Source organism: Misgurnus anguillicaudatus, chromosome 4 (assembly GCF_027580225.2).
Source record: "Misgurnus anguillicaudatus chromosome 4, ASM2758022v2, whole genome shotgun sequence".
Classification (NCBI taxonomy): Eukaryota; Metazoa; Chordata; class Actinopteri; order Cypriniformes; family Cobitidae; genus Misgurnus; species Misgurnus anguillicaudatus.
In genome coordinates this window covers 21,741,916-21,759,273 of record NC_073340.2, presented here as the reverse complement: position 1 = coordinate 21,759,273, position 17,358 = coordinate 21,741,916, and the positions used below count along the sequence as shown (strand labels likewise).

General features: G+C 39.1%; 1 protein-coding gene across 2 annotated transcripts in view; it reads left to right on the top strand.

The window, feature by feature from the left end:
- Positions 1-17,332, top strand: part of bmpr1ab (bone morphogenetic protein receptor, type IAb) — a 41,158-nt gene extending 23,826 nt beyond the window's left edge. For both annotated transcript variants that reach the window (XM_055175140.2, XM_055175139.2), the window contains 10 exons: positions 11,039-11,210; positions 11,293-11,395; positions 11,481-11,574; positions 11,695-11,791; positions 12,033-12,168; positions 12,250-12,442; positions 12,537-12,834; positions 13,491-13,666; positions 13,772-13,905; positions 14,996-17,332. In XM_055175140.2, coding sequence (XP_055031115.1) covers positions 11,039-11,210; positions 11,293-11,395; positions 11,481-11,574; positions 11,695-11,791; positions 12,033-12,168; positions 12,250-12,442; positions 12,537-12,834; positions 13,491-13,666; positions 13,772-13,905; positions 14,996-15,121 — 1,529 coding nt within the window. In that variant the 3' untranslated portion in view covers positions 15,122-17,332. The remainder of the gene's footprint in view (positions 1-11,038; positions 11,211-11,292; positions 11,396-11,480; positions 11,575-11,694; positions 11,792-12,032; positions 12,169-12,249; positions 12,443-12,536; positions 12,835-13,490; positions 13,667-13,771; positions 13,906-14,995) is intronic.
- The last annotated feature ends 26 nt before the right edge of the window (positions 17,333-17,358 follow it).

Sequence of the window (17,358 nt, the reverse complement as noted above, 5' to 3'; positions counted from 1 at the left end):
CACTCAACATCAAAGTTTAGCACTCAACATCAAAGTTTAAATGAGTCTGTCAAAGCTTACAACCACATTTACTCCATATAGAGATAAGCTTGTTGCATATGGAAAGAAACAGTCTTGCTATATATTTTGTGTGGGACAGCATTTTATGACATGAATTTCTTGCTGTTATGAACTTCAGTTTTACTGATGTTTTTATGAAATCACAAGAAGCAACACTGAAGTGAATTTATCTTTATTATTTAGCCGGGGGTATAGTCTGTTTTTACATGTACGTGAACATACTCGCATGGTCACACGCACGCGTACAACGTATGCGCACTCTTCTGATAACAATAATTGTACGAGGACCCAAACTTAAAAATTAACTTTACTTTGGCCTTTAGTTGGAGTGGTCACTGTCATCTAGTTTAGCCTAGAAAACATCTTTAAATATATTTTTCTTGCTGCTGTTTTACTCTTTGCAAGGAAAAAAGAAGAAATGGGTAGTGGCAACAATTCTTCACTTGTTAAGTCAACTAGAGGCTTTAAAATAAAGGGAAACTACCCTTGTTTATTGCAAAGATTTCTGTTAAAAACTGAGAGACACACTAAAGTGCCTTTGAGAACAAGATGAGCGTTGAACCGCAAATGAATGTTGCCGAGCGTGTTTTTATGTTTCTTTTTGTGACTGCTGATCTAAGGTCAGGTCACGTCTGACACAAAGTAATGTCTACTGACTGCATTAGGTGGCGAGTTTTTCCGATAAATGTCATTCAAGACCTTTAACGCTGACTTTTACTCCCTTGCTAATAAATAAACTTTGTGGAATTTTCCCCCAGGAAGAAAAAGTGAGGTTGAGATTTGGCTTTATAGCAAAGGAAAACTGGCAGCACAAGGTTCTAGTTACTCGACTTTAAGGAAGCTCAAACAGGCTGAAATATAACAACCAAACTTGGTCATTTTAGTTTTGATTTACAGCAAATTCACACAGGTATTACGCTAAATACTAAGTTATGTGCAGGCCCACACAGAATCTGCAGTCACATTTAGGGCTGTCAAAATTAACGCCTTAATGCAAATTCATTTTAACGCCACTCATTTTATTAACGGGCGATTAACACAACACACAATTTCTGTTTGACCCTTGGCATGGCCCATAGTTGTTTTAATTGAGATGCAGCCTTAGGGGCCAGTCACACCAAAAGCATTTATGGCAGTTGCCTTTTTTGAATGATATTCAATGGACAGGGCGTGTTTGCGCGCTGTTTATGCGCGCCGAGTGCCTTGCGTTTTTTTGCCGCCTGCCGCGCACGCGTTTTTGAAGGAGAGCGGAGAAGCGCCCGACGTCATTCACGTCTTTCCATTGTCCAATCGAATAAGGGGAGAGGCGGGCCTTACGTTGTGGAGAGGGAAGTTTACAGTTGCTTTACAGAAACCGGACTCCACTCGCTCACTCTCTCCTGTGTGTTTGTGCACCTCTCACCCTCAAACAAGGTCAGAGCAAGCGTCCTCTTTTTAAAGTTTCTGCTAATATGACAGTTAATAGCAAAAGAGCGCTCACGCTTCAATATTTGATTGACAAGACAGCTGACTCGGTGGTTGCTTAGCAATATGAAAAGCCGCGTCGCACTGCTCTTTTTAAAAAAAGGAAGTGCGTCGCGCCTTGCGTTTGCAAGCATTTAAAGCGCTTTTGGTGAGACTGACCCCTTAGACAGTAAATGTGTAGTAGATCTTAAAGCTGCCTGTCTCAATGGCAATCAAACAATAAAAGAAAAAAGTTTAACACATATTGATATTGTTTTTGACTTTGTGTGTGCTAAATCTATTATTTTTTACCAGTTATTTTTAAGGTATGGATGTGGTAATTTTTTTTGTAATTTGGGATTCCAACAAATCATGTATTTAAAGTTTTTTATAAAGAATGTCAAAATATAAACACATTTTTGAAAATTTGCTTATTCTGACTCAGTTTGTCAGCACGGGTCACAGATCATGCAGCAGCAAACAGAAATGGAGGAAGAAAAGGGTCTTCATGTACAAAACAATGGCTGATGGTTTTGTCGAAAATGTAAACCGGCTGGTGTAAACATACATTTGCATAAAGCATCTATATTTGTCCATACCCATGTTGATTAGAGTATTAAAAACTTGAAAAGTGTTACATTTAGTTAAATTTAGAAAAGATAACAATGTGCAATTTAATTTGCGATTAATCGTGAGTTAACTCATGACAATCATGCGATTAATCTAGATTAAATATTTTAATCGGTTGACAGCCCTAGTAGAATCACAATGAATTTAGCACTCACAATTCAGTTTAACACATTTTATCACGTTTAAACTCCACAAAACAAAACTGTTTGTTTTAGTGCAAAAAAATGTGATAAATGTGATGTGTGTGTGACACAAATGTGCCTACAGTTTCTCTGCCCTAATTTCCTATTCTGCACCATGCTGGGCCAGCCGCCCAGATCCTACTACAGGAAGCATGTTGAGTCTATTGTTGGTGCTCTGCGTTTCCCCAACACTTTAACCGTTTCCTGTATTGCACTGGCTGTCAGGTATCTGACTAAATACTCCGAATGCGCTCCGTTGTCCGGAAATAATCATTACTGTCTGAGTACAAAGGCCTGTGTTAATGTGCGTGACTGTGTTTCCTTGTTTTCATAGGCCGTGTTGTAAAGCATTTGAATAAGGACTGTATAGAGCCCATGAACATTGACATGTAGGGCTGCACAATATATATTGTTTGAGCATCGCAATGTGTACATCCCCAATAGTCACATTGCGTAATGTGCAATGTAATAAGGTAAACATATTTCAATCTACAATATGTATACACTTAATACCTAAACTACTATTATTAGGGATGCTCCGATCAATGCCGATCTCCACTAATAATACGTGGCCGATCAGTATTCTGAATCGGACAGCCGATCTTATTACAGTATTTCATGTACTACGACTTTTGCAATAAGAATATCGCAATGTCGTTTTTTTTTTTTTACAGAAATGTGAGTATGTGTTTGGCCGCACTGCGCAGGGGCCTGTTAAAGGCTTTCTGAACTCTTACTTTTACAGCTTGCTGTTGAGGGCCTGGCTATAGAGGTGTCTCCGAGCCCATTAGGCGTTAACTTTCATAAAGGCAGTCAACTTTATTAGTCTGTGTCAGGCAGGCCGTTGTTTTCCACATGTTCTTTTTTCCCTCCTTCGTTCCATTTTTAACAAGCTGGTCTTTAAATAGTGAAGGATTATTATGTGTCGTAAGATTTCGCCCTGAAACGGGAGTCCCCGTCCAGGAACATGCGATAATTCTAATGATCATTATTAAATAGATGAAAGTGAATAAATAATAATGGCAGGTTCAGGTTAATGGCCACTTAAAGCTCACATTGTTCATGCCAACCTGCACCCTACAGCCACATTGTTCAGTTTCTTTGTCGCAGAAAGTGAAAAGGGTACAGACGTTTTGAACTGGTGTGTTAATTAAATAAATGCCTGCTGACATAGTTGGGCAAAACTCTGACGTACTCGCTCCGCAAGCATACATGATTCACGTGTTATTTTGATATATCTAATGGATACCCAGCAGTGTATTTTGGAAGGATTTTTGTGTTTTTATTTACTCTCTCCTACGTTTCTGCTTCAGGCACTGAGAAGTTTGACTAGCGTCTTGATTATAGGATTGCGATCCAAACGCCCTCGCTGAGACTTGGCTGGGTCGTTGCATCATTTCCTGTTCAGTCTTACTGTAGCACTTTTGAAATAATAACCACAACAGAGAGAACAGAAGAAAACTGATCTGTTTTTTTTCTTTTGTTTTTGAAGCTTTGCTGTCTATGAACTTTTTATAAAGTATTTTACTTTGGCACTTTCACGGAGTTAAAGTATATTGCTTAGCTTATCATACAGAAGACTTCTATATAATATTCCTGACACTTTTTTTGTACCTTGCAGCAATCAGAAACAGCTGGCCTATTCATGAAGGTGTGAACTCAACATTTTTTTTTAGGATCTGAGCACCCATATTCTCTCTCACCTTATGACCAACCTCCCATTACACCTTCAAAAATGACTCAGAGGTCCCTGTTCCACCCTCGACTTTAATAGGGTCAAACCCCAGATGTTTACCCTGAAGATCACAGTTTAAAGCCTTATACACTGCTACTACCACCTTTTACAGTGCTAAACTTTTTAAGGAACATAGTGTGAGATATTAACTGCAATATAGTTGCAGAAAGTTTTGATTTGGCTTTACCTGTTTCTTGGGGGCTGCAAACTTGGTTCAGTGTCACCAAAACTTACATTACATATGGCAGGCTTATGTTATAGTGTTTAGTGTTTTTGGATGTGTCTAATACTGTGAGCTTACTGTCCAGTTAGTCAATATCTGATGGATGCCTGACTGAGATTAATGTTGCAATTTATAAAAAAAAATGGTTAAATATAGGCAAAAACGTGTTATAAATAAAATAAATAAAAATTTTGTTAAACTGCCTACTTACCGTACCCTGATTAAAAATGGTAAGATTATAATAATGATTGATAATTTGAGCAGTTGGGTACAGTTTCATGGGAAATATCAGTGTAATGTCATTTGACTTCAACCCACACAAAGTACAAAATGAATATCTTGTCATCATTACTTGTTACAAACAAACCTGTATAAAGTTCTGTGTTTAGCTGAACACAAAGGAAAATATTTCTAATCAAGCAGGGAACAGGAGCACCACTGGGTCCATTTCCATTACCCTTGAAATTGCGCAAATTGACATTGTGAATTGGAAATTGGCCATATTTTCATTTCGCAATGTGAATTTGCACAATTTGAAAGGGTAATGGAAACACAGCTATTGACTTTCATAGAAGAAAAGAAAATTTTGTTACAAACATTGCTCATAATATCTTCCTTTGTGTTCAGCAGAACAAAGAAATGTATATAGGTTAGGATTTAAGGGTGAGCAACTAATGACAGAATTTTCATTTTGGGGTGAATAATCCCTTTAAAGGGACACTTCACTTTTTTGAAAATATTCTCACTTTCCAGCTCTCCTAGAGTTAAACATTTAGATTTTTACCGTTTTGGAATTCATTCAGCCGATCTCTGCGTCTGGCGTTACCACTTTTAGCATAGATTAGCATAATCCATTGACTCTAATTAGACCATTAGCATCGCGCTAAAAAACTAACCAAAGAGTTTCGATATTTTTCCTATTTAAAGGTTTAGTGTGTAAATTTTAGCAACATCTAGCGGTGAGGTTGCGAATTGCACCAATGGCTTAGTCCACTGCTCACCCCTTGCTTTTGAAACGCATAGAGAAGCTACGGTAGCTGCCACCAGACAAACATGTCATCGTTGGAGACAACTTAGTAAAAAAGGGTCCGTTAAGGGCTTCTGTAGAATAATGGCGGCACAAAATGGCGACTTCCATGTAAGGGAACCCTCTTTGTAGGTAAAAATGTCTCGTTCTAAGGTAATAAACACATAACAGTTCATTATGAAAGGTCTTTATACACCACTGATAATGTAGTTTTGTATATTATTTTGCATTTCTGTGAAGAGATTCTTCTAAAAATTACACACTGCACATTTAAAGCTTGACTCTTCTGTAGTTACATCGTGTACTAAGATCTACGGAAAATTAAACGTTGCGTTTTTTAGGCCGATATGGCTATACTGTCATTCTGGTGTAATAATCAAGGACTTTGCTGCCGTGGCATGGCTGCGGGGGGCGCAGTGATGTTGCGCAGTGCCCGAAAATAGTCCCCCGCTCTTGAAAGTTACCAAGGGGACTGTTTTCGGGTGCTGCGTAATATCATTGCACCTGCTGAAGCCATGTTACGGCAGCAACATAATTGGCACCATAATGTTAAAGCTAAACGAATTGATGTAATCAAGCAAATATTTATTGTCCCACCATGTTTGTTCCCCTATAGAAATTGAGTCATAATTTAATAAAAATGAAACATTGGATTTGGATGTGCTATTTGCGGATCCAGTGCTTTTCAGTTTTGGAACACAAGCGCCACATTTGGGCTGACTGTGTGGAAAATGGAGGTCGAGAGAGGCCGGTGCTCCTGTCTCTTTAAGAGGCTGGTGCTCGAATCTGAGCCGAGCTGCCTACAGGCTGGGAGAATGCGGTCAGCAGGCCTCATTACTGCCTGAGTACTGCCAGACCTCAGACTCCACGGTGACGGTGAGCCAGAATCAAGCACACATGTAGGAGCGTGGTGACGCTCTGATGCTCCTTCTCCTCGAGCCAAAGAAGGAAGGGGAAAATGTATTGAGTGGCTTCATACTGTCAATGAATCACTCGATGCCTGAAAGGTTCTTCAGAGCAGATAGCACAACACGCTGCATCTGCTCTGATTTAGTAACCCTTCTGGCTCAAAACCTGTTTTATGTGTTTCAGCTCGGATAACATTCCCGAGTCCTGTGGTTGTTTGTGTGGCGCTGTTGTGGTTGCGGGAATTAAGCTTGGTCTTATCTGTTCATTGTAGCTGTTAGGACGTGTAGGACTCAACACATCATTACAGATTTACAGACTCTTAAGTGCAATTTCGGCTTCTCGCTAAGCTAAAGCAAGGGGAAATAGCAAGGATTTGTGTGGCCAGTTTCAACGAGATACAGACCTCAGGACTAGCATAAAGTATTTTCAGTATTATTCTCTGTCACTCCTTCGTGATGTTTATGTTACCGGTTTCCACCTCTATTATCGCACAGGGCCCTGTTAGACACCAAAGGCGCCTGGACTAAACTGTGAAGTGATCAAAGATGTAAGATCAAATGCTTTCGACATGTATTTTACATTTTACCCTAATGGAGGGGGCCATGGGACGCCTTCACGGCTTGAAAAGAACATTTCTCAAATGCAAAAAAAACGAATCCTGACACAAACAGAAGATTTATATCGCAGGAACGCGGCACATGAATGGAACGGCTTGACTGAAATGGTTACGCCACGAGTGGGAAAAACAAGCCTGTTCTGTGTGTGTGTGTGTGTGTGTGTGTGTGTGTGTGTGAGCTATATAGACACACAAGAGTGCAATGTTGTTTGGGAAACAATAGACTAGATGTTTTTGATAAGTCTCAAGAGCTCAGTATTGCAGCTTGTGCCGCCCGACCAGGTCTTTAACCTCAAATTTACACACTTTAATCCCATCTCTTGTGTTCTTAATCTGCTCTTTCACTTCCCTCCAAATCCCACTTCTTACTATTTCACCCCCAGGCCATTGAGCGCAGTGCTTTCGTGACAAGATTATGTGTAAGCGACGTTTCACAAATTGGCTTATTGTGTTTGTCACATGTTCCAGCTTTTCTCTCATTATAGCATCTGCATTGTTAGCAATGCTCCAGATGGAGTTTCATGTTTTTACCTATATCGTTTCATTTCAGATGAGCAATTCTGAAAAACAGGGCAAATACAAAACCTGGCAGGGATGTGTTGGAATGGGTCATCTTACACATCAAAAGAAAAATATTTTTTTTTGCACGATCACTTCATTAATAGGATTGTAGGAAACTTGTAAAAATGTAGTTTGAATTTTTTTTTCTTATGCTACAATAATTAAAAGGTAAAATTATTGATATAAGGGATAGTGATAGAACGATAATTTCGCAATTATACGCAATATATTGGCGCACGCACACACACATATATTATCGGTAGATAAATCTTTTTTTATTGGCCAGTACATTTTTCAGTTACTTAAATTTGTTGTTTGTAAAGAAAAGAAGTAAGATGTAAACTAAGCCAAAGTCTGACAGACATTAAAATGACCAGTCGTTATTCACTTTTTAACATGACATTATGTTGTGTTACACACAATACTCTGGTGTGCAGCAAAATCTTATTCAAACAGTTGCACATTAATTATGTCTCGTAAATATGTTTTAAGTAGGGATGCATAACGATTAATCGCAATTAATCTAAAGCAGAATAAAAGTTTTTGTTTACATCATATATGTGTGTAAACTGTGTATAATAATTATGTATATATAAATATGCACACATGCATGTATAATTTTTTAAATTTTGTATTAGTATTTACATTATAATATAAATTATGCATAAATATACAAATGGATATACACATGTAAACATTTCTTAAATATATGCATGCATTTACAAAGTTGCTATACACAGTTCACACATACATATTTGATGTAAACAAAAACTTTTATTCTGCTTTAGATAAATCACAATTAATCGTTATGCATCCCTAGTTTTAAGTACTTTAAATGGGTATATTTATAAATATTAGGCATAACAAATGTTATTTTAGTTTCACCAATTTTCTGTTTGTCTGTCATTTATTGTAATTACGTTTGCGTTATACTTGATTACCAATAGATATAGTTTTGCTACTTTCTACTTATTTCAAAATATAATGATGTGAAATCCTAGAATTGCAGAGCATGCAAACTGCAATTCTGTTGTCATTGTCACCCAATTCAAAATAATCACCCAATGTAAAGCGTTTTGATTCCCAGGATATAATCTGTCCATATTATTGGCTGTTTGAAAATAATTTTTAATAGTTAAGCTGTATTTGATTTGTGACATGCTCTGTGCATTAGACAGTCTATTAAAACCATTCAACAGCTCTTAAAAAAAAAACTCCCTCTGACATGAATGTGCCAAGTCTTTGTTTTCCCCTGGCTTATATCAGCTCTTGCGGTTTAAAGCTTCTTGCCTTCCTGGCTCCTCGCTGCTGGGTTATCAGGCTGTATATCAGTTTAGTGGTCTCCACCCCAACTGATCTGCTTGAAGGTGTCGCTGCAGTATAATCGTGCTGATACCACGTAGGATCTGCCTACAAGACGAAGTTCGTCATTTAAACACAATGGATTTCTAATGATTGCCCACCTAGTTTGGGAAATGAGGAATTCATATTCTAAGGTAGCCTTGAGATGTATAAAATGAAAGGTCTCGCCCTCTGTCTGATGTTTATGTTAAATGTCACAGAGATGTAGGGCAGACTTTAAGGAATCCAGTCTGAGGCACAGCTCTTGTAATGGGATCCTAGACGTGGAATGTGGTGTTTCGCTAAACAGCAGCACGTCTGTTTTAACGTGGGTTTATTTTGACGGAGTTTATTCTTCCATAAGGCCTGCCCGGACCTGCACGACGAGCAGCAGGGCTTTAAGAGGAAGCACCCGTAGCAGTGCTGAACACATAGGTCTTTGTGCCCAGGGCTGTATGCACCCTGCCTGTCTGCGACACATACTTGCGCACTCAGACGGATCAGGTTACAGCATTGAGAAATCTGCATGTCTGCCTTTGTCTCTCGTCTTTCGTTCCCATTTCAAATATTGTCTGACTGTTTTACTCGCAGTCTGTAGTGATCTCTTTTGTGGAGTCTGTGTTGACTCCCACTTATTTGTCTAAGATCGCTAGATTGTCTGCAGTATAATCGAGAACAGGCTGAGGGGAATGTGGAAGATTTGTGTCCATGTGTTTTTTGTGTGTGTGTGTGTTTTCATATTTTAGCATTTTAAGGTGGTGCTGTTTTGTATTGTTAAAATGCAGCTGTACATAAGTAAGGAATAACGTATAGACAGCAGGTTGTTATCGCAGAAATAAGCCCCGACATTGTGATTTAGGACCTGACACGAAGTGGAGTGTATATATCACACTGAAGGTGCTTATTTCGCGATAACAACCTGCTGCCTGTGCATTATCCAGCTTATTACACGGCTATTTACCTCATAAGAAAGATAAAGAACATTTAAATATTGATTTAAAATATTTTATACAGTACTGTGCAAAAGTCTTACTGTGGTTTCACACCAGCCAGGTTTGAGGCGTCAAATTCGCGTCTACCGCGTCTAGTTTGTCGCTTTAACTTTTTGAGTTTACTCACTTCATTCACGCGTGAAATTCTAGTAATCGAGACATTCACCCAGAAATTTGCGTCATGGGAGATGCTTCTGCGACTCCGCTCCCTTCCTGTAATCGCATCACTACTAGAGCAAGCTTCGGATTGGTTAACGTGGCGCGTTTTTCCGCCAAAGCTCAAATTTTTCAATTTGCGCATTTCCTGCGGCAACGCTAGGTTTGCGGCATTCGCGCGAACGAGGCGGAATCACGTCTTCCGCTCCGCGCTAATCGCCTCATTTGCACTGCGAGACCTCCAGACGTGAGTCAACGCATCTTTACATTGACTTAACATTGAAAAAATGTAAACTGAAGTTTTTAGGGGAATCTCCGCTTCTACTTGAGCAGTAGCAGGACTCTGCAGGATCTCTTAAATCTAAATGAAATTAAATCCTAATTTTTAGTCTTTTTACTTCATTCTGCTCAAAAACGCTCAATATGTGTTCAGAGAGGTCACACTAAACACCGACACTGCCTAAAAAAGATATTTAGTCCTGAAAATGTAATTTTTTTGTACATTTCAATTTCCTGTATTTTCTGTTTGTGTCTTAATAAAATAGATTGAAAAATAAATCTGGATGGACATTAAAACTTCTAAAACAACAAGTCTGGTGGCGGTGGCCTAAGACTTTTGCACAGTATTTTACCTTGAAATGTCGCGACTGGCCAATCAGAATCTAGCATTTTGGAGTGCCGTGTAATGATACCCCTAAAAAGTGTAAAGATTGCGGCTCCGTCTGTGGTGCTATCAAAACGTTGCTTTGTTGGTCTACCTGTACCTGTTTTCTGACCAATGGCAGACAGTGGAAGTGCTCACTAAATGTTTTTTAAAATTAAATGTGTAATTTCATTTGTGGATGCTAGTGATACACTTATACACAATTCATTTTAAACAGTTTTTTTTGTGTGTTTTTAAACTACACTCTTACTTTGATAAGTCTCATACTATTGTTTACCTAAGATGAATCGATGTATTGTTTTTCCTTTCTTTTGTAAGATCCTGGATGAATATGTCTGATAAATGCCTAAATGGAAATGCAATTGTATAGACAGAAAATTGCTGTTTAGAAAGAAAGAATGCTCTTTAAAGTCCTTAATACCTAAACCACTAGATATTTGAACAAAATAGATGTGTACTTAAATATAACAGATCTGACACCCATATTTCTCTCTTTTAGGTGGGCAGAACCCAGACTACGTGCTCCACGGTACTGGGGTCAAGCACGGATCGGATCCAAAGAAAGCCCAGTCAGGGGACGGATCCACTGTGGCCCCCGAGGATGCTGCTCGTTTCCTTACCTGCTACTGTTCGGGCCACTGCCCCGAAGATGCAACAAACAACACCTGCGAGTGAGTGAACGCTGCACCCACCTACAGCTTCTTCTTACTGCTCATTTTTATTCAATTAAATTGTGTTCGTGTGTCCACGCAGGACAAACGGCCAGTGTTTTGCCATCATAGAGGAGGACGAACACGGCGAGGCTGTCCTCACTTCAGGCTGCATGAAATACGAGGGATCCCACTTCCAGTGCAAGGTAACGCTCACACAGAGAAAGTGCAAGTCGATGGGTTTCCATGATCAGTTGTGATGAACTGCAACTTGTGGCTGTTTTTATCCAGGACTCCCCTAATGCACAAACCAGGCGAACTATTGAGTGCTGCTCCACTGATTTTTGTAACCGAGATCTTCAGCCCACACTTCCACCTTTACCGAGTAAGTAGCACACACCCTTTTATATACGCCCGTATGTGTGCCTTATGCATATGTATGTATATATAACATTTGCGTTCACGTCCCTTGCTAATTTAAGTGCCTGCAATCTCGTTGTCTTAGATCTTCCTTTCTGGAATGCCCACTTGCTGGCTTTCCTAGTGTCAGTGACTGTGTGCTGCATAACTCTGGTCGCCATAACCGTGGTGTGTTATTACAGGTGAGACTTTATTAACTAATGTTCAACTGTCGATATGAATAAAAGGTGAACTTCAGACAGCTAATTATTAACCAGCACACTGACATGACGCGTCTACATTAGATTGCATTCAAATTTAGCACCTCTTTGTGAATGTATCGCTATGCAGGTGTTAATGATAAGTAACTAAAGCCTCGTAAAACAAATGTAAAGTGATAGCGCGATGAAGGTGACGTAATGCTGTGTGTGGCTGTTTGCTTAGGTATAAGCTGCAGACAGGAAGGAGACGGTACCAGAGAGACCTGGAGCAGGATGAGGCCTTTATCCCTGTGGGAGAATCCCTCAAAGATCTTATTAGTCAATCCAGCACTGGCTCTGGTTCAGGGCTCCCCCTGCTGGTGAGGAATTGCAAACATTGCAAAGTCTCTATACAGTCACTAAGTTATAATACATGGTTATCCAATTCTCTCTCTTGACAGGTCCAGCGCACCATCGCAAAACAAATTCAGATGGTACGTCAGATCGGCAAGGGGCGGTATGGAGAGGTGTGGCTTGGTCGATGGAGAGGAGAAAAAGTGGCAGTAAAAGTGTTTTTTACACGCGAGGAGGCCAGTTGGTTCAGAGAGACGGAGATTTACCAAACTGTGCTCATGAGACATGAGAACATACTTGGTAGGTTCCCAATGATAGAGAGCCAGGAACATATAGTTTAAAATATAATTCAGCTTATTCATTCCCACCTCTCGTTGTTCCTGATTTCCTCCAGGCTTTATCGCTGCGGATATTAAGGGAACAGGAGCTTTTACGCAGCTCTTCCTCATCACAGACTACCACGAGAATGGCTCTCTCTATGACTATCTGAAAGAGACAACGCTGGATACACAGGCTCTGCTAAGATTGGCCTATTCGGCAGCCTGCGGCCTTTGCCACCTGCACACAGAGATCTACGGGACACAGGGCAAGCCTGCCATCGCTCACAGAGACCTAAAGAGCAAGAACATACTCATAAAGAAGAACGGTACCTGTTGCATTGCAGATTTAGGCCTGGCTGTTAAATACAACAGGTGAGAACGCTTTGACATTCACTAAAATACAGACTAATATAACACTATATACACCACTGTAAAATTCAATAAGCAGCTAATTTTTTTATATTCTGTATTAAAATAGTTCAGTTGGTCTTTCTGACAACCCAAGATTAGTCACTTAAAGGGACACTTCACTTTTTTTGAAAATATTCCCCTAGAGTGAAACGTTTGATTTTTACCGTTTAGGAATCCATTCAACTGATCTCCGGGTCTGGCGGTACCACTGTTAGCATAGCTTAGCATAATTCATTGAATCTGATTAGACTATTAGCATCGTGCTAAAAATAACTAGAGTTTGGATATTTTTCCTATTTTAAACTTGCCTCTTCTGTAGTTACATTGTGTGTTAAGACCAACAGAAAATTATAAGTTGCGATTTTCTAGGCAGATATGGCTAGGAACTGTACTTTCATTCTGGCATAATAATCAGCACTTTGCGGCCGTAACATGGCTGCAGCAGGCGTAGTGATATTGCGCACTGCCCAAAAATAGTCCCCTTGGTTTCTTTCAATGGCAGGGGACTATTTTCAGGCGCTGCGTAATATCATTGCGTAAGTGGAGTTGTCCCTTTAATATGTAGATTTGCACATCCACTACTTTGCGTTAACAGACATATTTTTATCATTTCATAGTGATACCAATGAGGTGGACATTCCTCTGAGTACGAGAATGGGTACACGGCGATACATGGCACCAGAGGTCCTGGATGAGACGCTGAATAAGAATCAATTTCAAGCGTACATAATGGCCGATATTTACAGCTACGGTCTCATTGTCTGGGAGATGGCGAGACGATGCGTGACTGGAGGTATGTTGAGGGTGTTGCCGCCTTCGTGCATTTCCAATAAGGTCTGCTTACCTCATTTGTAAATATAAGATGCCATTGTTTTAATATTGGCATTTATATATGCAGGCATTGTTGAGGAGTATCAAATGCCATACTGGGACATGGTACCTTCAGAACCATCCTATGAGGACATGAGGGAGGTGGTGTGTGTGAAGGGCAAACGACCGGAGGTGTCTAATCGCTGGAACAGTGATGATGAGGTAAGAGTGTGTTGTTACAGTTTTTAAAGGATTAGTCAATTTTCTTAAAATAAATCCGGATAATTTACTTACCACCATGTCATCCAAAATGTTGATGTCTTTCTTTGTTCGGTCGGGAAGAAATAGTGTTTTTTGAGGAAAACATTCCAGGATTTTTCTCATTTTAATAGACTTTAATGGACCCCAACACTTAACAATTTTAATGCAGTTTAAAAATGCTGTTTCAAAGGACTCTAATTGATCCTAAACGAGGCATAAGGGTCTTAAATAAAAAATATGCACTTTTAAACCACAACTTCTCGTCTTCCTCCGGCTGTGTGACGCGCCAGTTCGACCACGTAATTGCGTAATAACGTCAAAAGGTCACATGTTACATATATGAAACGCAGATTTGCGGACCATTTTAAACAATAAACTGACACAAAGACATTAATTAGTATCATTCCACATACAGCAAATGTCGGAACGGTCCTCTTTCTCCACACTTGTAAACACTGGGGCGTAGTTTCGCATACGTCATCCGTGACCTCTTGACGTGATGACGTATTACGTGAGGTTGCACTAGTTCGTCACACGACCGAAGGAAGACGAGAACTTGTGGTTTAAAAATGCATAATTTTTCTTGCCAAAAATGATAATCGTTTGGCTAGATAAGACCCTTATGCCTCGTTTGAGATCGTTTAGAGTCCTTTGAAACTGTAATTTTAAAGTGCATTAAAACTGGTAAGTGTTGGGGTCCAATAAAGTCTATTAAAATGAAAAAAATCCTGGAATGTTTTCCTCAAAAACCATAATTTCTTCTCGACTGAACAAAGAACTACATCAACATTTTGGATCACATGGTGGTGAGTAAATTATCTGGATTTTTTTTTAAGAAAATGGACTAATCCTTTAAAGACCTCGTGAAATGCCATTCGTATGTTTGATCTGTTTTTGTAGAAGAAAAAATATTTTCGAATGTTAAACGTGCACACCGCCGCTATTAGCAATAACGGTAGTGTCAAATGCAATAGACAAAATTGTATCGTAGCATTTAATAGTTGATTCTGTATCCTAGAAACTTCATTTTCTTTTCTTTATCTCCACACAGTGTTTACGGGCCATGCTAAAACTCATGTCTGAGTGCTGGGCTCACAACCCAGCCTCTCGTCTCACAGCTCTTCGAGTCAAGAAAACCCTCGCCAAAATGGTTGAATCGCAGGATATCAAAATATGATCAATCAATCCTCCAATGTCAGTTCCTAAGCATACCAGAGGAGGCGCTGCTGAGCAGAATATTTACCTCCCTGCATGACTGTGATTCGTCACACTGTTGCAGTTTCGCTGTTAGTCTTTTAGCACCCTCTGCTGGACAGTGCGTGCCACAACACATCCACTAGTAGGAAATAAGGATGAAACTTTATCAGTTGTCCTGCTTTCCACAACTCAAACTAGAGGAACCGGTACTCGCATCCTCCTTGTTTCCAATAATTTCCTTCTGTACTTCAGGCATTCTTTTATGCATTGGGAGAGAAATGATGAGCATATGGTGCTTTCTATGAAAGCCGTATAATACGATACATCTGTATGTGAGATTTAAGACTCTGTGGCATTGTTTACCATTGGAGACTAGTAGCCACGCTTCAGGAGTATTTGGGAGAAGGCAGAGGACTGACCCATCTGTCTTTGACTGAGAAGCGGACACATTCAGGGTGATCACCCTCAGTCATATGTTTGGGATGTTCCCCAGTGAGGCAAGCTATATAGCATTACAAAATGGACCTGAGAGAATGCGTCCTTTTTATTGACCATTGCAAATGTCCTGTGCCCCATATTATCATATATATGTATAAAACATTAACTACATCATGTGATCAATATCCTTTTTTAAGAATTATTCCTTGAACCACTTTTCATTTGAAATGATCAGTTCATCAGTTTCACAAATACAAAATTGGGTGCTAGCAAGAAAGTTTGCTGTGTTTGAATGTATTTTGCAAAGGCGAAAGATTGATTTGATCAGATATGTGTCCACTGTTATGGAAAGGACGTTCTGTTCAGGAGTGATCATAACAACAGCTCTGGCTTGAAGAAATACAACCTGTCGAAGACGCTGCAGCTACAAAAGATCTGTTTAGCTGAAGGATGGTGACTGATCATTCTGAATGGCAGATCTGATTTGGCCTAATGCAGGTGTGTCTTTGCACACAGATCTGATATGCCACATGACCTTTGTTTTGTTTTACCCAATAGCCACCTTGGTATATCACATCTGACTTAAAAGTATCATGCTGGATTTCCTTATTTAAACAATTTTACCTTTCATCTAACCTTGCCACCGCCTGGGAATCATGTGACTGATGACGGTTTAAAATCTGAAATTTCAATGCAAATGCATGTGCTATTTATTCATGTCATGTCATATAGTAGGAATTATTGTGATAAGGATTCTTTACCTGCAGGATTAATAACTGACGTTTGAGCAGCTCAACTTTACAAATATTAGTATAAGAGCATATTTATAACTTTTTGAGATTAGCTGTTGACTTCCTATCAAAGTGTGTGTGAATTATTATTATTTTTATTTCTCATGGCCACCTTCGTTCCCCTAATGTGTACTGTACAACCAGACTTTTTATGTGTAATTTACTGAAAGGTTGAGATTTTTACTTCATCTTTCATTTACTGTAAACAGTACATACAATTTTTACTATACTTTAAAGACTGACAAAGCATTTTTACAGAACAGCTTAGTAACAAATTTAATTCAAATGAAATGTATTATTGGCATCCATGAAAAAATGCATTTCTACAAGTCTGTAACTAAAACAATCTGGGAAATATATGAAGATTTGACACTTCTATTGTGTATGTTTGTGTACAGATTTAGCTTATAAATAAATGATAAAAACAGATGCGTAGTTAGTCAAAAATGCTCGCAATCGGCCAAATGTTTTTTTTTTTACGTAATATTGACAGGTATGTGTTAGGGTTGGATCTGAAAGGATTTTTTGTTTTTATGGAAATTTTAAGTCTATAAGATGTCTTAACTAATATAGTCAAACAAGTGCGTGCGTGCATGTGTGTGTGGATGAATGAGTGGAAGATTCAGAGCGCTTGTCATCCCCACTGCATGTATTTGTATTTTCTTACTGTATGAGCTGCAGGTCATGTCTAATCTGTCCATTACAATGATGCCAGTTACCTTGTGAATTTAGATTATTGATGATCTAATTTAAGTTCATCTTTAAACCATTTAAAATGATTATTAAACAATGTTTTGTCTTAAAAATGTAATATTATCTAATTAATAGGATCCTTTTATTTGTATTGTGCACAACATCTGTTTTTTAGACGGGTGCATTATGTTTACCACAGAAAGCTGTTCTGTACACAGAGTTTGTCCAATGTAACAATTTTTAAGTAAAGTACCTTATTTTAGTACACAGTCCTCTTGTTTTGTCTCTTGATTGC